Here is a 27,815-nt window from a genome sequence, read left to right as displayed (position 1 = left end):
GCAGCCTTCTTCAATAAATCAGGGCAGATATCATTTGTTCTGTTTGTTGGCTAGGAGCGTGCTATGTGGTGAAGTTCATTTTTAACATGTCTATTTTCTGATGAGTTTGATTTTTTCTTCTTCTGATTTTCTGAATGATAGATTACTATGTTGTTTTGATTAATCAATGTAGTGGTATAGATTTTATTTCCTCTTGTGTTCGTGTCCCATAGTCTTCCAGGATCTGTGCTGTTCACCTTTAACTACATACAACTATCAGAACTTCCCGCTATTGCACTGATGGTTCTCACGTATAGGAATATTAGACTTTTTATAATACAATTTGTAATTTTGTTTATAATCATATTGATTAAGAATATCTTCTTTGATTAAATGTGGTGATCGTTTTTTCGTTTTGATATGGTGTAGCTATTATTTCCCTACATTCCTATGATTGATTCTCTATTAATGTTATGTGTTGATTCGAATTATTGCCTTATGTCTGCGCTATTCATTTTATAAGAAATTAAATTTGTGTCATGTTGGAATATTAAACTTAGCATATTGTGGTCGAAATTACTTACATCTATCAGGTTCTCACGTCTCAGGCTTTTATAATAAAACTTGTAATTTTGCTTGTAATCGTACTGATTAAGAATATCTTCTTTGATTAAATGTGTTATCACTTCTGATTCATTGAAAACTTGTGATTACTGTTAATAAAAAATATTGTGTTTGATTTGCGATACTTATTCAATGCTATTGTATCATACCTGTAATAAGTATATTCTTTGTTACGTGTATTGTGTTCCTTCTACTTCAGATTTTTTGGCTAAGTTTTTCCCATTCACACAGAGTCACAACATAATTCCTAATGACTTTAATAAATATATTTTCACTTGTACTTTTGTGTATGGCTATCCTTTGCATGTAAACAGCCTACTGCACACATGTTGTAGCTGGAAAAATTACGATTCAAGTCGACTCAGGCTGAAAAATGATGAAAGTCGGCGGCCCAGGCTGAAGGGTAAACGCGCACGCAGCCTTCCGGCCACGCGCCGCCCACAACAGCAGCCCTCCACTCGAGCGCCGCCCACCTGTAGCGGGAAGCAAGTCGGCCCAAGTAGGAAAATGGTGAAAGAAGTCAGCCCAGGGTGAAGGGTAAGCGCGCACGCAGCCCTCCGGTCACGCTCCGCCCACCACAGCAGCCCTCCACCCGAGCGCCGCCCATGTTACAGGTGTTGAAGGTTTTTCGGCTGAGTTTTTCTCCTTCACCTGATTGGCATCACAATTCCTAGCACTATTGGCTTTACAATTGGCAACTTGATTGGCATTACAATTGACAACTTGATTGGCATTAATAAATATATTTTGACTTGTACTTTTTGTGCATGACCCTTCTTTGCATGTCTCTGCATGTTATAATCGCGCGGACAACCCTCCGCACACGCGCCGCGCAGGGAAAAATACGCGCAGGGCTCAGGGGTAGGGGTGGCGTAGTTTGGACCCCCCGTAGTTTCTGACCGCCCCTTTACTACTAATGTAAGGTATAAATCCACAAACAGTGTCTCTTGTGACCTCCGGGAAAGATTGCAGTGGAGCAAGTCACAATTTATTGACCGTATATATGTGTCAGCGTATATTGAAGGTATATATTACTGTATATGTATCAGGGCAGATTTCAAGCTTCCTGAGCGCGCACACACGGTGATCTCAGTTGTCTCGCGACGTAACAGACGGAGAAAGACACCGGCTGTCACACACACAGCCATCTCGAAGGCTATGCCCGTCTTTGCTGATGCACCCACGAATCCACAGGAAGACTGCCGAAGCTCTCCCACTCGTATTAAGTACCTGTAGCTTGAACTACAAACAGTGTGGTGCACACTCCACAAAACGAGAACAGCTGATTGCTGATTTCATGGGCGCGGCCATGCGAGCCGAGAAGGACAGTTCAACAGAGGAGCAATTTTAGGTAAGTTCGAGCGTGGCGCCAGTCGCCGGTGCAACAATTTCCAGAGTGAACCGAGCTCGGTCAGCTCAGATAACGCTTTTTCATTTTTTTTTCTTTTTAGTATTATTTATTATTATTTTTTATTGATTTCCAATTATAATTCCAATTCCAGCTCAACCGCTCAGCACGCTGACACTAGTGCAACGTAAGAGTCAATAAATCTCTCGCTTCCCTAAGGAGAAGAGTACTTGAAGTATATTCGTGTTTTGTGATTCCTTTTTCCCTCTCTACGTTCCAGAAACATGCGATTTCTGAGCCAAGACAATATAGTTGCGAGCGCAGTTGACATACAGAAGTGTCCCGTACCGTGAAGACCACCACCCCAAACGTGGTTGCCGCGGCTTCAGTTTTGGCCCATTTGCATGTCAAAATTCAGGGATGGATATTTTAATACACTTACGTGTTTCAAAATTTTTAAACGTGGTGTAGATTTTAACGCGGAGCGGAGCGCCTACCACTAGCGCCTACCACTACCACCTGCCTACCACCTACTACCTACTACCGCCTGCCTACCACTAGCGCCACAACCGCGTTCAAAGTGCTCCTCTGTTGAACTGTCCTTGTCGGCTCGCATGGCCGCGCCCATGAAATCGGCAATCAGCTGTTCTCATTTTGTGGAGTGTGCACCAAACTGTTCACAGTTCAAGGTACAGATACTTAATCCGAGTGGGAAAGCCCCGGCGGTCTTCCTGTGGATTCGTGGGTGAATCAACGAAGATGGGCATAGTTTTCGGGATGGCTGTGTGTGCGACAGCTGATATCTGTGCGCTGAACTGAACTTCTATTGTTTTTAAAAACAACTTCAATATATTGCAGTTGTAGCGAGATAGTTTCCTTGGTTTTGTCGCATATTGCGTTCCCATCATGTGCTTTTTCTTTTCTTTAAGTGGTGTAACCCCCGCTTTGACTATTGCGGCGTCCCTAATGTTTATGTGTCAGTTGATATTGTTACATGTGACACATTGTAGTGTACTGCAGCCAGCTTCACTGTTTGACTGATAATTTGCACGGTTACTTCTTTAATATTATTTGAATTACTTTCATCTGCTACTGTACCATTAAATAGGATAGGAATCCATTACGTTTAGAATTATTTTTCCTTTGCAACGTTCCCACACTGATCTTGGTGACAAGTTGTCTCTGATTAAATTCATTTTGAGTTGTATTTCGCACTGCTTCCAGCATAATTTGAGAATGAGGAAATGTATGCTTCACATGTTCTCTGTATCCTCTACAGCAACTGCTCTTGGGCTTAAAATCCAGAAACTACACACGAAAAACAAAAAAACAAATGTAGAACAGACGACACATCAAAAAGGACACGACAAAATGATTGGGACTGTGTTATGCTATATATTTTGTGTGTGTGTGTGTGTGTCTCTCTCTGGTTCTGCATTTTTGTGAACATGTGCCATGTTGCCGGCACCCTTGCCCTCTTGTCACAAAGACAGCCTCAGACATAAAAATGCAGACAAAAAAGTAGAGAACTCCAACTTAACATAACAAGAGAGAACAAAGATGGGGACACAGGAAGCTTCTAGAATCTCGGCACGTACGCGGTGACCCCTCGGTTTGTAACAAAAACCGTGGCCCCTCCCCGAACAATACTCCCATCTCCTCAAATAGCGACCGGTTGTGCAATCTCTCATTCAGTTTGGCACTGATGATGTCCGTCGCATGAAGGATGAAACGTCTGAGTAAACCTTGTTATTTTGTTATGTTAAGTCGGAGTTCTCTACTTTGTTTCTCTAGTTATGTCGTCTCCCGGCTTTTGGAGTATTTTTGCATAAACATGCAGGTTGTGAGAGGCACATAAACACTGCTTACATTGCTAACCTGTCTATCACAAGACATGTGAAAGGATTGCCAAATTAAAATTCAATAATACAAGAATGATTCTGAAATACATAATTCCAATAGAAGGGAGAGTAAACATTGGAATAACAGGTAAAGGTAAAGCACTGAAGTGTTGGCATTCTTCTTATGTGTATGATATACTGCTCTATTTAACCCATGACATATATGTTGTCAAACATTAACTTCTTGCATTCAACATCAAGATGGTATACCTATTCCATCTAAGCGACTCGTCTTTACACGGACACGTGGCACACCATTTTGGCACAAAGATTTGATATCTCTACTTGTTGGACATATCAAGCAAATACTGTGCCAAAATTTTGTTACCTACATCACATGCTGCATCTGCTGAGATATGTTACGGGAGAAATACTGCTGAAGCGATTAAAGAAAGTGCATACGAGTACATATCCTTTGCAAAGTTGTTCCAAAGTTCCAAGTAGTTGTTACAAAGTATGTTCGTGTTGAATTGGCAAATCATTGGTCATCTCATCACAAAGTGATGAAAGAAACTAGTGAGAAATGCGAAGCCGCAAGCACTATTGCATGGCAGTGTTCACAATGGGCAATGACGCTTTTCACTTTGCGTACCGCCAGGGATTTCCCTACCCTCCCTGCATTTTTGCAACACGCCCCCTGAAATTTATCAGGTGACCCCACCACCAACCACCAGCTCGGCCACCAACACGTTCTGGTAGTGAGTCCGGCGCAGCGAATTACATCCTGTACTGTCAAACTTGGGCTGTAGGACCACAGTCATGCAGATGATCGTACCATGCATTTGTCCAAAATCATTTGAAAGTGACTGTTCAATGCATATATTTCGCGCATATACGAGCAAAAATGCGTGCGGGCACGCAAACTCAATGTGGATCATCAAGAACCATTTGCGCCCAACTCAATCAAGCGAGTATTCTTTTTTTTTTTTGTCTAAGGTTTTCACCGTTGGTTGCTAGGTATTCATCAGGTAGGAGCTTCGTGAGACAATGTGCTAGCCTTTTTTGTTTGTCACTCGTGTCATTATGCATCTTAATGTTGAAATGCCGTTCATAATGAATCTGTATTCTAATGTACTCTGTTCTAACGTAATAACATGTACAAATAAAACGGGAAAGCTGTGCAGATATGTCACGAAAATATGTCCGTGTCTAAGAAAAATTTCGTAAGTGGAACCTTCACCAAGCACCCCCACCTTCAAAGCTCGGCACCCCCCCCCCCCCCCCGCAGCGATGAATTTCTAGGGAAATCACTGCGTACCGCGGATTGACTATGCTCAATGCGTGGTTTGCAGTGTTTATGATTGATGTAGGCCATGGCAACTACCGATGAACTTTGCAGAGTGTGCAATGATATCTTTTGTGAACAAGACAAACCTCAATATATTCCCATGTAATTTTGATCCTACAATTAATTGAGTTGAGGGTTTCAAGTATTTAGGTGTGCACCTCTATTTTGATATGTAGTGGAAATCACACAGTAGTTACGCATCCTCCAAGTCTCTTAAAAAAAGTGTCTTCTTGAAGTGGACACGAAAACTACCTTTCGCAGACAGTGCGCTGCTGGCATACAAAACCCTTGTACAAAGTGCCTTGGAAACGGTACAAATGACATCATACTGTTCATCATAAAAACAAATGACATCGCACTGTTCAACAGAGCCACCAATTTGGTACAGTTGAGCTACGCTCAAAGCTAGGGGGGACGAGTTCGCGTCTAAAAGGCACGGCCTTGAGGGGATTACGTTGGTCTCTGAGAGAGCACGCGACTTTCGGTGCTACTTTTCTTTCAAGAGGAGGCAGCGAACAAGTGCCCATTCGTGGATTCCAGCCCTCCCCTTCCGATTTGTTTCGGTATCAGTCTGTCTACCAATGTCATGATGACATTTACATTCTGTTGAGTTTCTTACGTGCTGTCAGGGACATGTATGTAGGTAGGTATGCCAATAATTTTTTTCATTATTAACCTTTTTTGTACTTTGAGTCCCTCGAAAAACCATTGCACAGCATCAGAACATAAAGGCTACATAATGACCCAGTTTCACCAACCTTGTCAGCATCTGAACTAAGATGAACGGTCATTAAACTGTCTGCTTCACTAAAGGAGTTATTACTGAAATATTCACCACATCACCGATGGAAAAAAAGAAGTGTCAGTTAAGTTCAAGAATCGGAAACCCTTGATATTGGTTCAGTTAACCAGAGTTGGTGAAACCGGGCCTATGGAAGTCACCGAAACATTCATCACATCACAAACCAAAGTTTGTAAAAAGAATTGAGTGCTAGTATGAAGTTTTGGCAATTGTGAGTAGCATTTCAACTGCTGCCTATGTAGCTGCAGCATAACTACAAGTAATTCAGAAAAAGTAGTACAAAATTTGAGGGTACTCTACTCTATCTTCCTCTGCATGGTACTAAAAACTGTGATGAATCCAAGTGCTCATCGTCTTGGCCCAGATTCTGTAGCAGGTTTATCAGCCATTTGTGTTCCTATTTGTGGTACTGTGGCAAACTAGCCACTCCACCCACATACCAGCATTCCTAGATTACACGTAACATGTAGTTGAAGTGTATACGAAGAGGGGAGTCAAGTCATGTAGATCACATAAACAAAATACAGAAACCGACACTGAAGATTTTTGTTCCTGAGGAAGCGTGGACCTCCACGCGAAAGCTTCTACAAATTAAACTTAAACAAAAATCTTCAGTGTCGGTTTCTGTACTTTGTTTATTTAACATGCACTTATAAGAGTGATTTAAACCACCTCGCAGAAGTTGCAGATGTTGTTCATCAACTTTATTTTGAGATGGACAGGGGGTTTCATTGCCTGGGGCAATACTCTACCCCATAGCTGCTTGTGGTGTGAGGAAGGAAATAATGTCCAAAATTGCCAAAAGAGGTTTGAGAGCAGGCATTCGTGGGCTCGATTTAGCCATAGGCCAAGCAATTTTATCTGAAAATGGCAGTTTGGAAAGCTTGGTAGTGTGGGCAACGACACAGAATATACTCTGGGTCTTCTACAGACACTGCAGTGACAGTTTCTGACAGAGTCAACTTGATCAGGTGGTAATGACACTGAGCTGTAAATGCCCCATTGAGTCACAGCCCATGAGTCACAGGGGACCATCTCGGCGAGAAGTGTTTTGTGGCATCCAAAAACAAAGCTCTGGATCAACATTGCTCAGTATAGACGGGAGGAAAATGTCAGTTGTTCATTGACAGGAAGACTATCCATTGATGTGTTGGTGAACGAGATATGCTGTCTACATGACCAGTAACAGTCCTTTGCTATCTTTCACTGTGATTTAAATAAACACCTCCCTCATGTGACGGTGTTCCCGGCACAGTTTTACCTTGCTGAACCACTTTTCGCAGCTCTTATCAAACATAACATTAGCGGTTCTTCGTAGGCTGAGGCCGAGGAACGCAAGAGACGTTTACATGATGTTTACGTGATTACCGTCGTGACAAATGGTCGACAGAGCAGTTTTGCGGTATGTTTTATATGTTACTCATCCTGGACATTTTTCGCTACCCGATTTCCTGTCCAAAACAGCTACGACTGCATCATTGTCACTTCACCCATGAATTCCTTCATGAGTTGCACGCGCGTGTTAGCACACCAAGTCGTTACACGTCTGAAAAAATACCTGACGAAATCGGCAGAAGAAACTTATGCTTTATTAGAGCTTGCAGTGATTATCCTTTTTATGCAGCACATCCCGCAACACCATACGGCTCCGTCGTTACTCCATTTTCTCAAATGGCCTCGTCCTCAATGGTAGCCGAAACGCTGAAGCGTTGTTTTCCTAGTATTCACACGCGTAGTTATTTACGCCTGTAACCTAATTAAATTAACGAATCATTGAGAGATACATGCTGAATACGGCACAGAATTGCATAAAGACTCGTTGTTCCGGAGTGTGACCCTCTTAAACACTGATTTTCTCACGTAAAACCATGCTTAACACTGGACTGCATAAACCCATTGTGATTTATTTTGACAGCTTGGATTTCAAAGGATTGGAATTTGAAGGGTGGAATTCTTAGCGTGGATTTCAAAAGTTTTATTATTAAGAGTGGGTAACAGGGTACACCCGTCTCAACGGTCACACATAGCAAAATTGTAACTGCTTCTTACATCGAAGCGTGTCTGGTGGAACTTTTTGCTTGGACTATTGTTCGTCGGCCATTTCGTGTGAGGAACTATCGTGTTCGTCACTAAGGATGACCTTGATTGAGTTTTGCAGTGCCTGGTGCATCGCATAGGTTGTGTGTCCGTGCAATGTGTATGTGTGGGAATCAGTGAACTGTGTATGGATGCAATTTAAAGGTACGTACAAGCCAATAAAATTGAGTGTTTCAAGTTCGATGTCCTTGGAGCAGTCTTTTTTTTACGAAGCCTTTAAGTCATTTTTATGTTTTTATTTTTTGCTTACGGATCTCGAGAATGTGTGTGTATTAGAGGGTCCGTTTAACCCTTAAAAAAGTTCGAAACGATCGCTACTCTCGAGTGGACGTGGCCAGTTGATCTGATGGCACATATCCGTCACTGGGTTCAGAGTGTAACGTGGAATTTAAAAAAAAATAAGGCAAGAAAAACGCAGTATTAAAGAATATATTTTTAATCGGTCGTCGTTGTAGTTCTTCCTTAAGTGACACAATAATGCCTCTCTCCGTGTGACGAATTCATCAATGCTCTTTTAATGCCCCCTTCTTCTGTTACTTCATTTTTTTTATTCCAAACACCACGCGTGGTTTTTCACGCACGTTCGATTTCCATCACTGACGAGTAGCCTTTTCCATCTTCTGCTATTTTGTGTTCAGTGACAAGTGACTGCACGACTCTCACTGGTCACGCCCCCATCCGGTTGCACACTGGTTCACAATGAAACTTTTTCACAACGTTTCTACGCATCCTCTGATGGCGCCGAAGAAGGTTCCCTACATATACCATAGATGGCGACACTTGTATACCTGTGCCCTCTTTGCAAAGAAGGCTGAGGTTGGCGATCATGTTTCGCTGGACAGCTGCGACGCGAGTGTGAAAAGGTCCATTCTAACTGCAAGCCACTCATATGTACCCAACTGGTACATACTTCTAAAAGCCAGCGTTGGAAGGCTGAACAACACAAAACAGCTTACATCAACATGCCGCCTCTGGGTCGGGTTACATCGGGTCGCCTCCTCCTGCTGTACGCACTGTTCGTAGCCACAGTTGCTAATGGGAAATGAAAAAACGTGTAGGGTGTACACATCTCAAAACACACTCTATTCACCTACACCAGTAAAGTTGGCTTCACCTGGTTGCATCCATGCGTTAGGTGAAGCTCAGCCCTGGGGACAGTTTAGCATCGTTTTTTCTCGTAGTGTGTGCTTTAACAGTTCAACATAAAAATTGATTTCAATGTTTACCAAGCAGAATGGAAAAGAAAATCCACAAGTGGTGTTATGGAGTGAAGCGCGTTCATTCTTAAAAGCTTAAGAACGAATTTTGTCACAGATACGTCCCCACAACAAAAAAACATTTCGACGTGTATTAAAGGGACTGTCGCATCCGGAACCGTGGTTACGAATCCAATACCAATGTGTTCGGTACACTACCACGAGCTATTTGCCAAATTTTCTCTTTCCAAAACGGACCGGGTGATGAGGAATCGAATTTAAAAGATCCGGTTTCGTTTTGATCCTCGAAAGCGCCAGCGCCAACAACATCGCGTGACGCAAGGTCGAATCTGGCTAATCCGCTGTGAAGGACGCTGTCGTCTGCCGCCAAGCCTGGGGCTGCTTTGTTTTTTTTTTTTTTCGGCACGTCGCCCGTATTCAGATGTGACACTTTCTAGTGACTCGGATACTATCGCTACGCTTGCATCCTTCGCGTGGGATGTCGTTTGGAAACCGACGCAGCGTTCCCGACTCCAGGAAAACTTCCTCCGAAAACCTCGATGTTTGATTTCGCACGCCAAGGATACAGCTACAGCCAGACCCCAGACGAAGCGAAAGTTGGAAGCAGCTACATCACTAGCGGGTATCCAGATGAAGCAAGGAGTGTTCATGCTGTCCGTGTATGCTCCTCGCATTTCACCGATAATGTGTACCTGGATGAGAACGTCATGGAAGTGCAACTTGGATTGACACAAAAAACGAACGAATTGAAACTTGACGCCGTTCCGACAGTGTTCCACGAACAAAGCGAGCCAGCAACTTCGACAGTAAGTCACAATGTCTATGTAGTTTCCCAATCGGGTCTGTCACTCTTGCGCGTGAGTAACTTAGCAGCAAAAGACGAAATCGGTACAACGTAAGGTATCCCCTAACCTATGATTAATAACTAGATAAATAAAATACAATAAAAACGTTCAAGTGATGTCATTCATATGAACGTGATTGACTTTTCTCGTTGTCGGACGCGTTATCATGAAACTTTCACTGTTACTGAACCTGTGACTTTTCTGTGACCTGTGTGGAATGTGGTAGACATGATTGGTTTTCATGTGTATTACAGCTGCAGGCAGTTCGACAGGGTCAAGCGCAAGTGGTACGTATATTACTTAAATACATATAATGTGTTTACAATTTTTGGACACAGAACGATTCGCAAACTATGAACCCCGATCACTAAAAGGAAGAACTGACGCTGTTTGTGTGCTGGTGTTAGAAACAGGCACTATACAAACAGTACCTCTGTCCGTAACATAAGCGCCATAACCCACTTCCCAGTTACCTTTTATCTCTCTGTTTGTGAACTGTTTTTGTGCTGTAGGGCGGCGGTTTTTGCGGTTGTCGTAGCCAACTTGAGGTGCACTTTTGACGTTCTGTGTTATAGAAGGACCAGGTGCTGCTGATCAAGTCCCATCCATCTATGAAACGGCATCAAACAATGTACGTGTGTGCACGGCAATTTTGCTGAGAGACCTGGTTTTTACACTAATGCCTTTACGACGCCTCTGACAAATTAGGATCTTCCAGAACAGTGCTTTCTTCATCCAAGTTCAAGAAGTAAAGAGAATGACTTCATGGCTTCTACTGACATCTCACAGCTACATGCCAAGACAAAATAACTTGACAGCAGGAAATGAAAAGAAAAAAAAAAGGTCCGTTTTAGGTCCACCCAAATTTTTGTGCAGAGGCTGACAACAACAACGCTATTGTGAGATGATGAATGATGCTGATGCAGCGTTGAGATTAAGCCCTTGTTTCCTTTTTTGCAATGCTATACATTACTGCTGGTTAAATGTAAAATGATGCACCTACCTCCAGACATTAAAGGGGCTACCAGAGATGTAGTGTCAATTCAGCAGAAAACCTGCATGTTCTACGAGGCACTGTCACATAAGCATTGGCCAAATTTGCTGTCCTGTGAGCTTTGATAGGATATGCCGTAGATAGTAAGAGGCCTCTTACTGTAAAAGGGAGGTGCATTAATCGAGTAGTGGGGTCTGAGGCATGAGGGCCATTTCAGGATGTACTAACCCTTCTAAAATTTTACACTTGGTTATGCCCAGAGATCGATCCAGATCCCCCCCAACACCCCGAGTTTTTTTCCTGTGTACCACTGTTATAATGAAACCGTCTAATTTACTGTCCAATCGTCCCGTTTTCATTGCAATTGAAGTACTTACAAAACTGTTTATTTTATTTTTTATTTTTGTGAGTCCCCGCTTCAGATCCCAAGGGACATTGCCAGTGTGGTGCACGCTGATAACTGTCTGTGCATAGCAAATAATAAATATCTGTGCGTGAAGAGTTGGATGTGGACTTGTGCAATGGCTCTTGAATGGACAACACTCAGTCAACACAAAGATTTATTCACATTTGCGTAACTTATTGCCTGTCATTATAATAATTATTATAATACATAGACAAGAGGTAATGCTCTGCCAAGGATCTCTGAAGTTACAGTCTCGAAAGCTGTTTTCAAGACAGTGGTGCTAAAAAATTGGATCAATGGCAGGTATCAAAATTTGTTTTGCTGTATCAAGGCAGAACAATCTTCCGTGGGAATGACAAATTTTGGACATTCCCAGACAGATGTATCACTTACTATGATAATGAGGTGTAACTGTACCATTAGTGAGTTATGAAACGTTACCTGAAATTATTTGACGTGTTATATCCCTCACATGCTATAATACTGCCAACGATAAGAAGCATTACACTATCATTAAAAGTATAACAGTCACTTATGGCCAGGTAGTTTATTGCTCCTGCCTATTCCTTTGCACTTCTCGGGATTACTGTGGTAACACAGATTCTGTTTCACACTTCTCAATTGGAAACTACGCAAGTCTATTATGGTGTAGGTGTGAACAGGAAATGAGGCACACTAAAGATGATAGTCCTGATAGGACCAGGATGGAAAAACGTTGGCGAATCATGCGGACGACACACCCAGGTATCTGTCGTCTGTTTTTCGGTCCAAGGAATCTCCAAACTCAGCTTGTAAACACACAATAAGCAGTGAACCTGACGTAGCTGTAAAAAGAAAGGACACTTTCCTAAACACGTAGCATAGTAATTTCCTAATCCGGCCCTTGAGTTGCACAGTTGGTTAGAGCCTTCGTAACTTTCATAGGGCATTCGTCGTGTGTGCAAACAACAACGACAACTACGAAAATAAGGATTGCTCGACGTGCCTATCTATCGTGGGCACAGTAGGCGAAGACTGTGATCGTCGCTGCAATCCTGCGGTAGATACACCACTAGAAGTTCTGGCCGATGACAGGGAGCTGGGAACAAAGTGTGATTCGTGCGTGTGGTGCGTGCCGTCATTGCACAACTCTACCACTTCACCAGCACTGCAGCATATAGGTACTCATCCAGTTCCTGAGGAACACAGACGCCGCACAAACACTTGGATTGTTTCCTGCGTCGTAGTGTGAATGTCACGGGATTAAGTATTGAGCACTCCGATCATGAACGTACCTAAAGCAGTGGTCCTGAGGCTCGTTCTGTTGCGCTAACGCAGCTGCGGCACGTACATCACCAGCGACTTGCAGAATAAGCGGATCCGTCAAATATGGGCCGTCATCAAACATGTATCTTCGTCACGGGAGCTATTACTAAAGGCATTTGAACAGCACGATTCGCCACTTCCGCGTTCCGAGTCCGCCATCTCCGTATGTGCCTTCGCCTTCGTCTCCCTGACCTTGCTCATGCAAGCTGCAAGCCGCGGGGACTCCTCTGGCTCGCCGCGTTCTTATTGGTCAGATTCCATGTGACGTTGCTAAAGATTCTCAGCAGGGAGTTCCGCTTGACGCCCGCTTCCGTCGTCTGCTGTAGCGCCGCTTACACACGAATTATGCAAAAAGTATTCCGTCGATCGGAACGGGACTTTCGGAGTCATGGTTAGTGAAGGACGGGGAATCTCATTTCACTGTGGTTTCGGAATCGATCTGTGGTCGATGCGACTGTCCCTTTAAATAGAGCGCAAAAAACTCATCATGATGCTAAGCAGCGAAGCCCGTATGCGTTCGAAATAAAAAAGCTGAGCAGGAAGAAGCAAATGATTGGGAGAACATTGATAGCTGATGCTGTGCAGAGAAGCTCGTCTGAGAGAAAAACGGTTTGATTGCTCAAGAAACCCTGTACATCTGTGAAGCTTAGAATCGTTTTTGTTTTAGACAGTGTGCGTTGCACTTCAACAAAAACAATTAAATGAAGCAGAATGACAAAGCAACCATGACAGACACCAACCCCAAACTGTGGAAGCTTTGATATAGAACAGATGGCTCGAACACGTTGTGGCATGCAGTCGGCTCATCCACAAGGTGTCTCAGTTTCTCAGAAAACATGACTTCCAACTGTGGAAGTATGCGGAAACAAGCGAGCATTGATATAAAACAGATGGCCCCAACCTGTTGGGGCACGAACCAAGAGGGGTATATTACGCGCCTGTGTTCCGGCTATCTAGTTTTCTGTGCGGCTGGCATTCACCACGGTAAGTTGAGCTATTCTTTGTCGACATGGGGGTAGATATGTGAACATAGAAGGCGCGCGACATTTTGGTGTCTCTATATCAGCGCATGTTGAGCCTGTGTGTAGCTACGGCGTGTGAGGTGTGCGCGGGCATGGAAAATCTCGTGAGCTGTCCACGCGCCCGAAATTCGTGCTTCCCTGCCCTGCTGTACCGCCTCGCACGACAAGTTTGTGAATCTATGTGCGTCATATTTGTAAATGTGATGGCCTTAGGGTGACCCCATTTTTCCTGAAATGAATCTGTTCATAATGCGAGGAGCATTGCATCATCCTAAATTTATATTTCTATATTTGTGCTTCCAGTAGTGCTCTGTTTTGAAGGAACTTGGAGATCCGAATATACACTGGCTATATTTGCACATGATGTTCTGGGAGAGCTCTGAAGGCAATCTGAAACTGTTTTTCTTCATACTTAGCTTGGATTAAGTCTTCTTTTTAAGATTGAGTATGTGCGAAGCTTCACTGTATAGTGATCGCTTCATAATCATAGTGAAGCTTCACTGCATAGTAAACCGAAATTTCGGTTTACTCGATCGCTTTGTTTAATAAGTGTTGGAGCGTCAGTGAGAGAAACAATCTTGAGCCTCACCACATAGTATCACTATGCTTTGTTCTTCTGCTTGATTTAATTAATTTCTTATGTTGAAGTGCAACGCACACTGTCTAAAAGAATGATTCTAAGCTTCGCAGCTCCACAGGGTTTCTTGATCAATCAAACTGATTTTCTCTCAAACGAGCTCCTCTGCACAGCATCAACTATTGATGTTTTCCCGATCATGTGCTTCTTCCTGTTCAGCTTTTTTATTTCGAACGCGTGCGGGCTTCGGTGCTTAGCATCACCATGAGTTTTTTCCGCTCTGTTTATTACACATTGAAATGTTTTTTGTTGCGGGGACGTATCTGTGACAAAATTCGTTCTTAAAAGAGCATGGAAATGATCGGAATCAAATATGACGGAAGAAGTAGAAATTACGATTCTGAGCCCTGTGATACATATTCGCACAAAAAGTTTGAGCGTAGCACGCGATCTTGGCGAGCGAGGGAGCTTTGAATCTCACGGCAGGAATGCCCCCTCACTCGGCTGCCAGCCACTGACGCCATATGGCCGCGCCGTCTTTTTCTTCCTATTTTGCGATTCCTCCGACGTCGCGGCGCCGGCAAGCCGAGCGAGCAGGAAGGGTTGTTCATCGGGCGTCGTGGAAAGGACAGGTGATGAACTGAACACTCTTTAGGCGACACGTCTGCTCTTCTCGACGACACGTTTTATAGAGTTGGAGCCTAAGCTCCGCCAGCTTCGATTTCGCCACACGAATTCGGAGTCGGAGGCCGGTAAGTTATGCTGCTAAGTGTGAACGAACATTCGGATTGAAATATAGTGCTTCTTCTTGGTTACAAATGCATACTCATGAAGACGCGGCGCAGTGACCAGTGTTTTCATTTGAAGAGGTCGTCGACCATCATGACTTCTCCATGTTGTGGTCACCACTGTGGGCTCTGAACCGCATGGACACTGGCATCTCCGAGGCGAAAGAGCAGACCGATGGATGCATAGCTGTGTAACATTGCGCTTACCATATCTTACTGGTACCAGGAGCGTCGTCTCCACAAGCACAACAACATGGATACCAAAATAAAGTCAGTAAAGTTCATCTGCTAGCGATCTGTAGGAAATCCCAAAACACATGGCCAAATAAGCGTTTTCTTTTTTGAATGGTCATACGCAGCATACAACAATGGCACATAGAATAAATCTCCAACTGACAGGAATGTGTTTAGTCTTATCATATATATGCTGCACACACAGGCACGATACTGCTCACTAATTAACGGAACCTCAGCAGAATCGTAACACAAACCACAACCGCGTACGATCCACCTCAACCCAGGCCGTCACGGCAACACAGAGGCCTAGCCACACCTTTTACAGTGCCCGCAGTCTTGTTTTATGCAAAACGCACGAGACAAATCATGTAAGAACGCAAGTGAATCTCAAAGGCAAATAAATAGCAACAGCGTCTCAGTCGGTACGTCGCCACGATTCCGGAGCTAGCAGACGATTCTGGCGGCGAGCGGACGCTTCCGGCAGCCAATGAAGTGGTCGGCCGCTTGACGTCACCACACGCCAGACTCGGCTTGGGGAGACTGTCGCCGCAGAGCGCATCCTTGCAAACTAATTTTCTCAGGAAATTCGCGCTTTACGAAGGAAATATTTTGCGTTTGTGGATTTTCTTTGCCATTCTGCTATGTAAACATTGAAATCAATTTTTATGTTGAACTGCAAGGCACACACTACGAGAAAAAACGATCCTAAACTGTTCCCAGGGTTTCTGTCCCCAGGGTTCTCGGGGACGCTTCATCTAATGCACGCATGCAACCAGGTGACGCCAACTTTACTCAGGTGGATGGATAGAGTGTGCTTTGAGATGTGTACATCGTACTCTGAACACGTTTTTTAATTTGCCATTAGCAACGGTGGCTATGAGCAGTGTGAACAGCAGGAGGTGCCGGCATCTTGATGTAAGCTGTTTCGTGTTGTTCTGCCTTCGAACGCTGGCTTTTGGAAGTATGAACCAGTTGGGTAGAAATGAGTGGCTTGCAGTTAGAATGGACCTTTTTCACACTCGCGTCGCAGGTGTCCAGTGAAACACGATCACCACCCTCAGCCTTCTTTTTAAAGAGGGCGCAGGTATACAACGGGCGCCATCTATTGTATATGTAGGGAACCTTCTTCGGCGCCGTCAGAGGATGTGTAGAAACGTTGTGAAAAGGTTTCATTGTGAGCCAGTGAGCAGCCGGATGGGGACATGACCAATGGGAGGCTTGCAGTCAGATGGGCCAATGAGCAGTTCGAGGCCACCAGCGTATGAGCCCGGCTAAACTTGTCTATGTTCCAAAATCCCACAGTTAAACTTATATTATTTATATAGAGTTGTAGTGGCACGGCATCCCAAGGAAGATGAGGTGACCAATCGTAGTTGGAGCCTCTTAAGGAGCTCTAGAGATGAGTGGCCATGTGTGGGCGTGAGTGACCAATGAGAGGCTTGCAGTCAGATAGGCCAATGAGCAGACCACTTGCAGTTAGATGAACCAATAGCAGTTGGCATCTACTGAGGTAGCTGAGTAACTGGCCAGCAATGAGTGCGAGAGACGTTTGAAGTGACCTGATAGAAATGTGAACTAATTGAGTAGAAAGCCCCAACAACCCTGGCTAAACTTATCTCATCTAAAGGTGAGTGACCAATGAGTGGCTTGCAGTTCAATGGACAAATACAAGTTGGGTGAGTGACCGCTTGCAGTTAGACGGACCAATCGGAGTTGGAGCCTATGAGGGAGCTCTAGAGATGTCTGACCGACTAGAACCAATAAGCACCTGAGTGAGCGACCACGTGCAGTCAGATGGGCCAATGAGCGGACCACTTGCAGTTAGACGAACCAATAACAGTTGGAGTCTAGCGAGGCAGCTGAGTGACTGGCTATCAATGAGCACAAGAGATGACCAGATAGAATTATGGACCAATGATCTCTCTGATGCAGCTGGACCAGGAAGCTGTTGTACCAAATAAAGGTGAAATCAACAATTGCCATGGCTTCTCTGAAGCCGCTGCCTGGTGCCGGATCGGCTTAGGAGCGACAAACACATGCCAGCCAATCACTGTTCAGTAGGCTTAGAATGGGCCAATCAGTGTGAAGGGCCAATCCGTAGGTTTACCATGGTCTGGCTTACAAGTCTGGATCAGTAGTCTTAGAACGGACCAATCAGCATCAAGTAGGCAGAGCTAGTGAAGAGTTGCACCACCAGGTGGCAGTCTAACGAGGTAAGTTTGGACATCTGAGATAGAGCAGCAATGGAGCTGCTGCCGATGGTGACGTCTGGCGGCCACTAGTGCAGGCTATGTTCAGCAGGCTTAGTCGCCCTATCATTGGGCATAGAACGGGCCAGCGAGGGCCAATCAGTAAGCTTAGAATGGGGATGGCCAATCAGAGGGCGTAGAAGTCTGGAAAATGTGGAGAGTGATCAGTAGGCTTAGAATGGACCAATCAGCAGGGCCGGTTCATTAGCACAAAGGAGCAGAGCACACCAATCAGCGATCAGCATGCACCATTCAGTGTGAAGTGGGTGGAACCAAGTTATTAGCATAAAGAGACGGAGCTATATAATCAACGATCAGTAGGCTTAGCATGGGCCAATCAACGTGAAGTGTGCAGAGCCAAGCAAAATAATTAGCTGGAAGAGGTGGAGCTACGATCGACCAATCAACGATCAGTAGGCTCAGCACGGGCCAATCAACGATCAGTAGGCTCAGCACGGGCCAATCAACATGAAGTAGGCATTGCCAAGCCATCTCATTAGCGTAAACGGTGGAGCTACGATTGACCACTCTGGGATTAGTAGGCTTAGCATGGGCCAATCAACGTTAAGTCGACGGAGCTAATGGCGACCAATCAGATGGCTTAGAATTGGCTTGTGTTGGATTAGTACTGGGCTTCGGCTTAGAATAGGATTAGAATTCGATTAGAAAGAAGTGGTTCTTGCTAGCCTTTATTCTGTACTACTCGCGTATTTTAAGTAAGTAGCATGGTCAATGTAAATCTTGGACAAGGCTGTGATCGACTGCATAGCTTTGCAGACAGAATAGAGAGTAATATAAAATTCTTTTTGTAAAACAATATCATTTTCAGGTAATGATTACATAACCGCTCGTGTCTTAATGTATAAAAGCATGACACTACGGTATGTCTGCCATTCTAGGTGGGTTAGTTCGAAGTTTTACGCGACGTTGCTTAACGCAATAGCTGTCCTGTAGCGACAAATCCAAGTTTGTCTGGGTATCTAGCCAGGACTTGTCATTGTGAGGTGAGCGCAATTAAATTATTTTTTTTTTTGCTTCGGACACTTGTCTGCGGGCTCCTCAGAGGCCATGGTGTACATATCACCAACATACCGTAGAATAATCGTTCTTTTTTCTATTACATTGAATACCACCTTTTGCGTTTGAGTTACATTGCACACTTTGGAACTTTCACCCTGCATAGCTGATATTTGATCCTAATTTTAATCTTGCAGCTTTTGAGCCCCAGTTCCACGTAGCAGTTCGATGGCTTCAGTATTCTCCAGGAAAATTCTGGAGCAATACTAATGTCATGGAGTTTTCGTTGCTGCAAACTTGCAAACAACATTTGTCCTTTTATGTATTTTTTGCGTCCTTTTATGTTTTATTTGCCCTTTTACTTTCTTTATTTTTATTTATTTTTATGTATTTGTCCTTTCTATATGTTCCAGCCTCAGAACATCATTTCCCATCATGACCATCAACTTTAAGATGCAGTTGAACCTCCACACGCAATAAGGGGATAAGTGAACTTTTTACAATTTTTGCTGTAATGACACCTACATAGCGGCATGTACCTGCCAAAGAAAATGAAGGGCCGTATTGCAATTTATTGGGTCGCTACAGGAGGGTAAGAAACGGGAAATGCATGTGTGTCAATGGGACAGAGAATCACATCAGGCCCCTCTTCTCGGTTCCGGATTTTTCGACTTATCCCCTTATTGCATACAGAGGTTCTGTTTTAAAGATGCACACACGCTCTGTACCTGTCGCTTGCATAAACGTATGATGTAATGTTCATCATAAGTTTATTCATGTTGTGAATAATTCATTCATTCTTATTCATTACGTAAAGTTCCCGTGACAAAAACAAACAATGCTCCGTCGTTTTTCTGCAATTACTACTGCACTCGAACAAACACGAATAAAAAAAACAGCGAAAATAGAGGCCAGAAACAACAAGAGGCGGTAAGCAGAGTAGAATGAAGGAAAGTCGTGCGAGAGGAACGCGCGCCTCATTCTACGCCATTGGCTTGATTTTCATCTCAGAACAACGTGCCGACCTGCGCATGGGGCTATGGGATACTCCTATCGACCACGTGGTCGCTTTCTTCTGTTTATTATTATTATTATTTTTTTTTTTTGCTTTACGCCAGTTTTTGGCCAGCTCTACGCATTGGCTCTACGTCAGTTTTCTGTTCAGCGCCGGAGGTTACGTTGATTTGCCTGAACAAGAGGCTTCTACGACAGGCATGGTTGGCCAGCAAGGATTATCTTAGCATGCAGAGGTTCATGAAGAAGACCGAGGGACACGGACACAGAAAATGCCACATATCTACAAGTCACAAGGTCTATACCAGCTAGCCTGCACCCTCTCCCCTGTTTCATTTGCAGAGGTTCCCAACGCGATCTGTTATTTTCTCACATAGAATACGTTACACTGTAGGTATGGGAGTCGCACAAAATGAAGGGAGGATATTATAATTCGTGGATAAGTGTTGGGACCATTCTTAGTAATGCTCAAACATGATGCAGTGGCATAAAGCAGTGGCTTGTACCAACTTGCCCGCTTCACTACCGTTTCCAATGCTCTTTGCACACTTGCTTGGTCACGGCGGTACGCAGGCCACTAACTTTAAACCAAATGATTGTTTACAGCGTTTGACATGTTTAAGAACAACTTTTTGTAACTTTTCGGTGAATACTTCATTACGGAGGTAATCTCACAGAGGTAGACTCTTCCTGGGGAAAACTCCCGGAAAAAGCATATGTAGTTTTTCGTATAGTCAAACGCTTTGCAAAAGAAGCCGTCCTGTGGTTGGAAGAATGGAAGCAGGGGGTAGACACCAACAGTAAATCCCTATTTCTGTGAGACCTACGCTTTGGTGCGGTACGCCAACAGCTCCGAAAAGGTTGTCTATTGTTCTTAGAGCGTTGACCTTGACGAAAGCGTAAACAAACATTGTGTCATTTGTTTGGTATTTTTACCACCTGCCGATCCTATGGGTGGTCACTTATGATTACAGTTGTGCCACTTGACCACAGGGGAAGCTGATCAATCTGTCGACAGTAAGCAGACGAAAAAAAAAAGATCGGGAATCGCGGATATTACGAACAAAATACTGAAATCGCATGAAAACGGTCTTGTCTTCGGTACATTCTGGCGGGGAAATTATCAAGCCCACAGATTTTCATTTCAGAACAACGTGCGAACCTGCGCATGGGGCTATGGGATACTCCTATCGACCACGTGGTCGCTTTCTTCTGTTTTTGTTTTAGAAATTGACGATAGCCTTTGCAATGCAGTTCAGTGGTATCCTGTACGCCATTTTCCAGAATTTTTCGCTACAGTAAAGGATATTCTGCTGTGAACTGCATGGTTCTTTCTACCCATGAAGTGTAGAGGCGAGGGAGTAAGAGGAAGGAAGGAGGAGCAAGCCATCGCCAGAACCTGATATTATCTCTCATATGTGCACACTGATCAGAACAACACAGGTAAACCGCTTCGAACCGATTAATATCGGTTCAAACCGTTATTTTTGTTGCTGGACCCGAACCCGAACCGAACGATAATCTCGAACCGGAACTTGGACGGAACCCCCCAAAATAGCGGTTCCGAATCCTGGCCCCTCCCCCATCGCTTCGGTGTTTCTTGTCGTGTACATGGCAGCCCTTTCGGGATTTTTATTTTCTTCTTGTCTAGTTTGTTTTTGAGATGCACTGTAAATAGGTGAATATTTGGTACGTGTCCAAAGCAATCTTTACAAGAGAGTGCATATGAGAGAACTTGCTCGAGCCTCTAGCTAACCTTCCCCGATATTAGGGTACGTTGTCACACTTGACAACTGCCGCGGCGTGTGTATATTTGAGTACTGCTTACACTGTTTTGTAGTCTCCTGTGCTCTGTACGTGGTTTAATACCCGTGTCATGTAGCCCGCCAAATGCGCTCAAGTCGAACACTCATTTCATCTTGCTGGTATTTGTACTTTCGTTACGTAAGATCTAAGATCTGGAAAACATAACATGTGTGAAAATGTTGTAACGTGCCCGGTTCTCGTTCATTCTGCTCCTAACACACGTTGTACTTTAACACTGGAAAGCCCTGTTTCGGGAAGAAAAAAAAACAATTAGGGGCGGTATTGTTAGGAGGCGCAGTGATACATGCGACAGCCGCCGCGACAGACGACGAACAATGAGAGCGGAACCTGGAAGGAAATGCATATCAGGCGTGTTGTTTGACATTAGTGATATTGTTGATGCTATGTTGGTGCTATTTTGGTTTCTGTGTACTGTCAACGTGAAATAGTCAAGAAGCCAAATAACGTGTTCTTCATGCACAATATCTTAACTCACTAACGGTGTACGTCATCTATGACGACAGCATCCGATCGTGAGTGCTGAATCTAATGTCATGCTAGAGACAGCGAGGTGGCAGGATCGAATACCACCACCGACTGCCAACCGACTCACGTCAAGCATCGCACCAATCTTCGACAAGTGGTATAAATACAGGCATCCGATGAAGGTGCGACTATGACGTCATCGGTTCTCTTTGGGTGCACTGTACAACTACTAATCGGGTATACGATCCCAAAATGCCAACACTTACCTGTAACCTTTGATTTGGTTTGGAAATCGGTAATCTTCCCAAAATGCTCGTTGCCGTTCTCGTCCTTGTAATGCAGTGTCACATTTATGTAAACCCATTCATCTGGCGACAAACCACTGACGTCGTATGTGTTCTTGGATACAGGGACTTCCTCTACGCGTGCTTGTCCATGCTCAGGAGTCCAAGAGACCTGGATAGTGTACTCGGCGCCGTTCTTGAGACATTGAGGCAAAGGTTTGAAAAGTGGCCAACTGAGTGTAACCCTTGTAGGTCGAGGATCGATCCTCGCATATTTTATTTCCGTTGGAACTGCGGAGAAGAAAGATTCCGTCAATGTCATCAGCTGCTCCCATCAGAATGAGGGAACCTTAAAAGAACCCTAGACATGTATATAAATTGTACTTTTTACTTTTTTGTCGTGCACTGTGCTAAAACAAACGCTTTCCTTAAATTCTTGAAACAAAAATGCGCGTAATGCCTCCAAACCGGCGCGATATTCACTGCACTATTTCATGCTCATGACCCGCATGCGATGCCCTGCCGAAATTAGACAGACGTCAGTTTGACGTCGCGCCTTATGCACGAATTCCAATGCAAGAGGCTGACCACTGCTGTCCACTGCCGCGTACCTGCGCACTGCTGCTAAGGCCCAATAACCCCAATAACACCTAATAAGGCCGAAAGCGCTGTCTATTGCTGGTATGGTAACGTCTGAGTACTTATAAACTTATAAACACATATACTTGTACTTAAATACAGTCCAAGTACGGGATGCCTATACTATACTTCATTGCAATATCCGGCAGCGAGATAAATTCCAGAGATGGGACGAATCTAGAATATTGCGAAAACGAATCTGAATCCGAATCCACGAATCTTATCTTGCGAATCGCAAATCTTTCGAATCCTTTCTTTGAAGAGAGTTCAAAGAGGGAGAGATAGAGAGGGAAAGGAAGAACTCCTACTGTAGAGGAGTTTTGAAGCAGAATTTAATATATTTCTCTAATGAAAAAAAAGTTCAGTTTCGGGAGAAAGTATACCCATAGACTTCTTAACTTATTTAACATATTTTTCATCAACCACAAGAAATACATAAATTCTCGCGTCTGAATTATTTCTATAAAGCTGAAGCAACCAGCAAACATGCAAACAGAATAATAAACCAGCAAACATGCGCGGTGGATTCGAAAGATTCGATTCGCTGTTTAGGGCACTGGGATTCGGACACCGGAGTCTCGAATCCCTTCTTAGAATTCATGAATTCGCGGAATTGGTTGGCACATCCCTAGTAAATTCTATGCATCTTTCCATTCAAAAACCCTGAAACAGCTAGTCCACACCGTACTGAAGGTTCGCGCAATGTTCCATTTCACGTGCACACTACGTCCGCGAGGTCACCGCGACGCTCTCGCAGCCGGTACCCCACCCGCCGTTGCTTGTCTCAACGGAGCCCAACTTTGGCGTTGGGGTCCAACATGTCCATTTTTTGGGGACGTTCTTACGTTCTCCTCACCCTTCATTCTCACCCACTTGAACCCTTATATGTTTGTGCTGTTAAGTAAACTTTGAGCTGTGTTTGAGACCTTGTCTGTGTATGTCCATTTTGTTTTTGTTTTTTAGAAATTGACGTCTTGAAATACCACGTCTTGTGCCTGGAAAGCACCGTTTCTACACGTCAGTGTGTCGCGATGTAGCTTGGTCCCTAGAAGGGGAGAGTCGCGCGGGTTCTGCTTTTCGAACGGCACCGTTTCATAATACGCTCGCATCAATACCCTCACTAGTCCTAAAGGAATCGCATATTCGGATATTGTGGGTTACATGCTTCCGTTGAGCGTGATAAATGGAGAATGTTCGTCGAGCTGTTTATTTCCCCTTTATATGAGCTTAGTGCACGTTTTATACTCATGTCAACGATATATTACCGGTCGAGCTCCTTGACCAATTCGACCGCGCTGGCATCCTCTACGGCAGGTGTCTACGGCATTCTACTGCATGACTTCAATATTCAAAACTTTACCTCTCTCCGGATCATGATGTTTGTGTAATAACGCACGCGAAACGTTTGCATGAACTATGATCGATAAACAGGGAGTGTCATACCGGACATCAACCGAGCAAAGTACTGCCGGTTGCCATGGAAACAGATAAGCGCCCCAGCGGCTCAGAATGGAACGCCGATTTCTACGGCTGTAAGTGCTATCTGTGCAATGTGTCCGGAGAAAGTATAGGCTGTCGCAGAATTTTGCGAGTGCGAGTGCGACTTCGTCGCATTTCTTTTAGTAAAGGAAAACCATTTTTTGAATTGTTTGTGTGTGTGAGAGAGAGAGAGAGATTATGGGTTTAATTGCACAAAGGCAAGGAAGGCCATAGAGCGCCAAAACTATGGTGAGTGTGTGGGAGATGATTATGGGAGAGATGATGTGAGAAAGATTGTGTGTGCTACTTAAAAGCTATCTACAGGTATGAGCGATGAGATGGACCAGGATAAGAGAGAGAGGAGGATGACGATAACAAGGGATTATGGCAGTTAAAAGCTATCTACAAGTGTGAGCGATGACGTGATCCAGGATGAGATATTTACATGAGGAGTTCGGTGATACTGGATAAAAGCGGAGCAATGCTTAACATCTACATCTGACTAAGTTTTGAATTGTGGTGCCGGGACAACTTCTAAGTTAAAAGCGGCTTCAAAGCGCATCATTCCTGAAAAGAGCCCCATCCAGCAACACCAACGAAAGGAACATTTGACACTGAAAATACCTGACTCTCAAAATGAACCCGTTGGTTACCCGCAGTCTTGGGAAAAGTTACTTTGAAAAGTAACTAGTTATAGTTACAGTTACATCGCGAAAATAGTAACTAGCTAAGTTGCAGTTGCAAATCACAGTTACTTTGGGAAAATTTAGTAATGAAGATGACGTATCAACGTTTATCGCAGAATTACTTTTATTACATGTATCATCTGTACATACTGCACTTAACGAGCAGCTGCTGCTCGAAGTTGGCATCATTGAGTTTGCTTCTCTTAATTGCAAAAATATCCCGGCCAACGCTGAAAAGCCGCTACAACTGAGGCGGTGGAGGGAATGCTGGTATTATACTGTAGAAGTGCTTTTTCCCGCGTTTTTGAACAAAGCTGGTTTGAGGAGTGATCCGCGGGAACTTAAATTCGCGACGCAGGATTCCGGGAGTGATTTGCTCATGCCTATCGTGCCGCGTTCAATACTCGGGCATATTTCGGCTCATATCAAGACATCTGTTGATCACGGGGATGGCGGCGTTTCCTTTCCCTTTCCTCTCCTCACAGACATAAGAGGAAAAGCCCTGTACAATGGCATTTAGGAACGACGCAGAAGGCCATAGTGCCGGCCGTGAGGAGGTCAGCCAATTCGTTTTAGTAGTTCTCATTCATTATCACTCAGGGCGTTGAACAGTTGGGTTGAGGTGTCGTACTATCCTACAAGCTGATTTTGAGAAGGCGGGGAAAGGCATGTTGCAGCTTCCTGGCATAGTTGTATATTTGTACAGTGGAAAGCATTTGTTGGAGCAACAAAAGCGTGATCAATTTTCGTTCATTTACATCTTGCCTGATGGGATAAAACAATCTTCTGCAGCTTGCTTAAACTACCTACGCTGTATGGAGTAGAAAGGGTCAAGGTAGTCACGGTATAGCGCCGCACGATTTTCGCCCTTATATGGCCAGAGTTATTCGCGGGAACTTAAACTCGCGATTATGGAGGAATGAGTGAAAAACGCGAAAAATAATTCCGGGCGAAAAAAAAAAACACTTCTACAGTATTGAACGAACATTCTTCTTATAATTGGGAAATCATTCAGGGCAGCTAGGGTGCTGCGGCTGCCTTCTTTCCACCTCTGGAATACCTCGGCCTCCTGTACAGTTCTTCTTTGTCCCGTCCTGATTTTCATTGTTTCTTTCGCGTGTAGAAACTCAAGGCGGTCATGTGAAACATGCTTCTTTTCAGTGGCAGCCTAGGCTGTGCCACGTTTATATTCTTCAAAAATGGCAGTTCTTATTATTTTGAGAGTAAGAAACTACAGCATAAGTAACCGCAGAGGCGGTCAAAAGGTCGTTAGAAAGATAAAAAGGAAAAGAGAAGACAAATGGAGTGTGATTCGAGGTGGCTCCGAAATGGAAAATCTGCGATTTGGAAAAGCAGTAACTAGTTACCCAGAAAAGTGCCTAGTTACAGTTAAAAGTCCCGTACGTAAATTTCCCGTACCAGTTATGAGTTACAGTCAATAGTTACATTTTGTGACTAGTTACTTGTAACAAAGTTACTTCCCAAGACTCGTTACCCGGAACATAATTAGCTTAGCTGTTCATTTAAAAAAAACATAGCGTTATAAGAAGGTCAAGCCCTACCATGGAAATTGTGACAGAACCCGATTGGTTACCCTAACGCTCATGGTCCCAGACGTGTGGAGACATACAAACACAAAATATTGTGTATTATTTCTGTTCAGGTGCAGAGTGACAGTTTTAACGGTCATGTCAATATTGATAAAAACGAAACAAAATTTTAGAAGCGCCCCTTATTGCAACAAGTCGTCAACTCCACTGGGCAAAACGAGTGAATCGAGTTTCCAGCTCCAGGCGACTGTAACTATTTATCTACCTGGGAATCAGATACAGCTAATTTGTGCTCCCGCTTCCCCTCAGACCCAATGTGTTACCCGCTACACACTGTATACTTACGGCATTGTGGATCCACCTTTCCATCTTGAGCTTGCGCGGTCCGAGCCCACATCTGCAAAGTGTATTTCAACGGATTATTTATAAATGGAAGGGTGCCTTCCCCTGGCATTCCTCCGAGAGATGCGTGGCAGAAACCGAGCATAAGGCGTAGAGCTCGCCTGCGTTCTGTACTTCGGACACCTACTTATACTTTGGGATATTATTGGGCAAGGATTAACAGAAGGTTTTCTTTGTCAACATCGACCTAGAACAGTGTTACCAAACGAATACGCCTAACACCTGCCATGTTCACAACTACTCAATGTAGAAGAAACATTGTGCTGTACGCGTATAGACTTCTGAAGGAGATTAAATTGATTAAGTTCTGGTAAATTCCTATTTTAATATTCCGCTACGTTGCAAAAATGTGTACGCAAGATTTTAAGAAAAAATCTTTCCGAGAACAGCAGCACAAGCGATACTGTCCCGACGACCTTTTTATCGGCCGCGCATTCAAAGACACGGCCCACGCTGGGGCGGACCCCGGAACAGGATGCCACGTGCCAAAATGAACGGCTGCATGAACACAGGAACAAGCGTACGCAGTTGACGAGTCCTTGTAATGTCGCCGTTCTTTGTTTCTGGCGCACGTGCACTTTCAACTTTCAAGCACCCGAGATACCCGCTAGATCGATGGGCAACTAGGAAATGGACGTTATCGAAGCCTACTCTGATGTTTGAACTATGTGTCGGCACACACGTGACAGCAATATCGATAAGCCTCAGAGTCAATGAGGCCCCGATATCAACGCAGTAAGCACGACTACATGTGGTTTCCTCTACAGCGTTAC

General features: G+C 44.1%; 1 protein-coding gene across 1 annotated transcript in view; it reads right to left on the bottom strand.

The window, feature by feature from the left end:
• LOC135385243 (uncharacterized) overlaps positions 1-27,815 on the bottom strand; it is a 130,284-nt gene that overhangs the window by 88,668 nt on the left and 13,801 nt on the right. Inside the window, exons 3-4 of the mRNA XM_064614448.1 lie at positions 26,986-27,037; positions 22,269-22,577 (exon numbers count right to left, since the gene is read on the bottom strand). Of these exons, the coding sequence (XP_064470518.1) occupies positions 22,269-22,577; positions 26,986-27,037 (361 nt within the window). The remainder of the gene's footprint in view (positions 1-22,268; positions 22,578-26,985; positions 27,038-27,815) is intronic.

Source organism: Ornithodoros turicata, chromosome 2 (genome assembly GCF_037126465.1).
Source record: "Ornithodoros turicata isolate Travis chromosome 2, ASM3712646v1, whole genome shotgun sequence".
NCBI classification, from domain to species: Eukaryota; Metazoa; Arthropoda; class Arachnida; order Ixodida; family Argasidae; genus Ornithodoros; species Ornithodoros turicata.
This window is presented reverse-complemented; position numbering and strand designations above follow the sequence as displayed.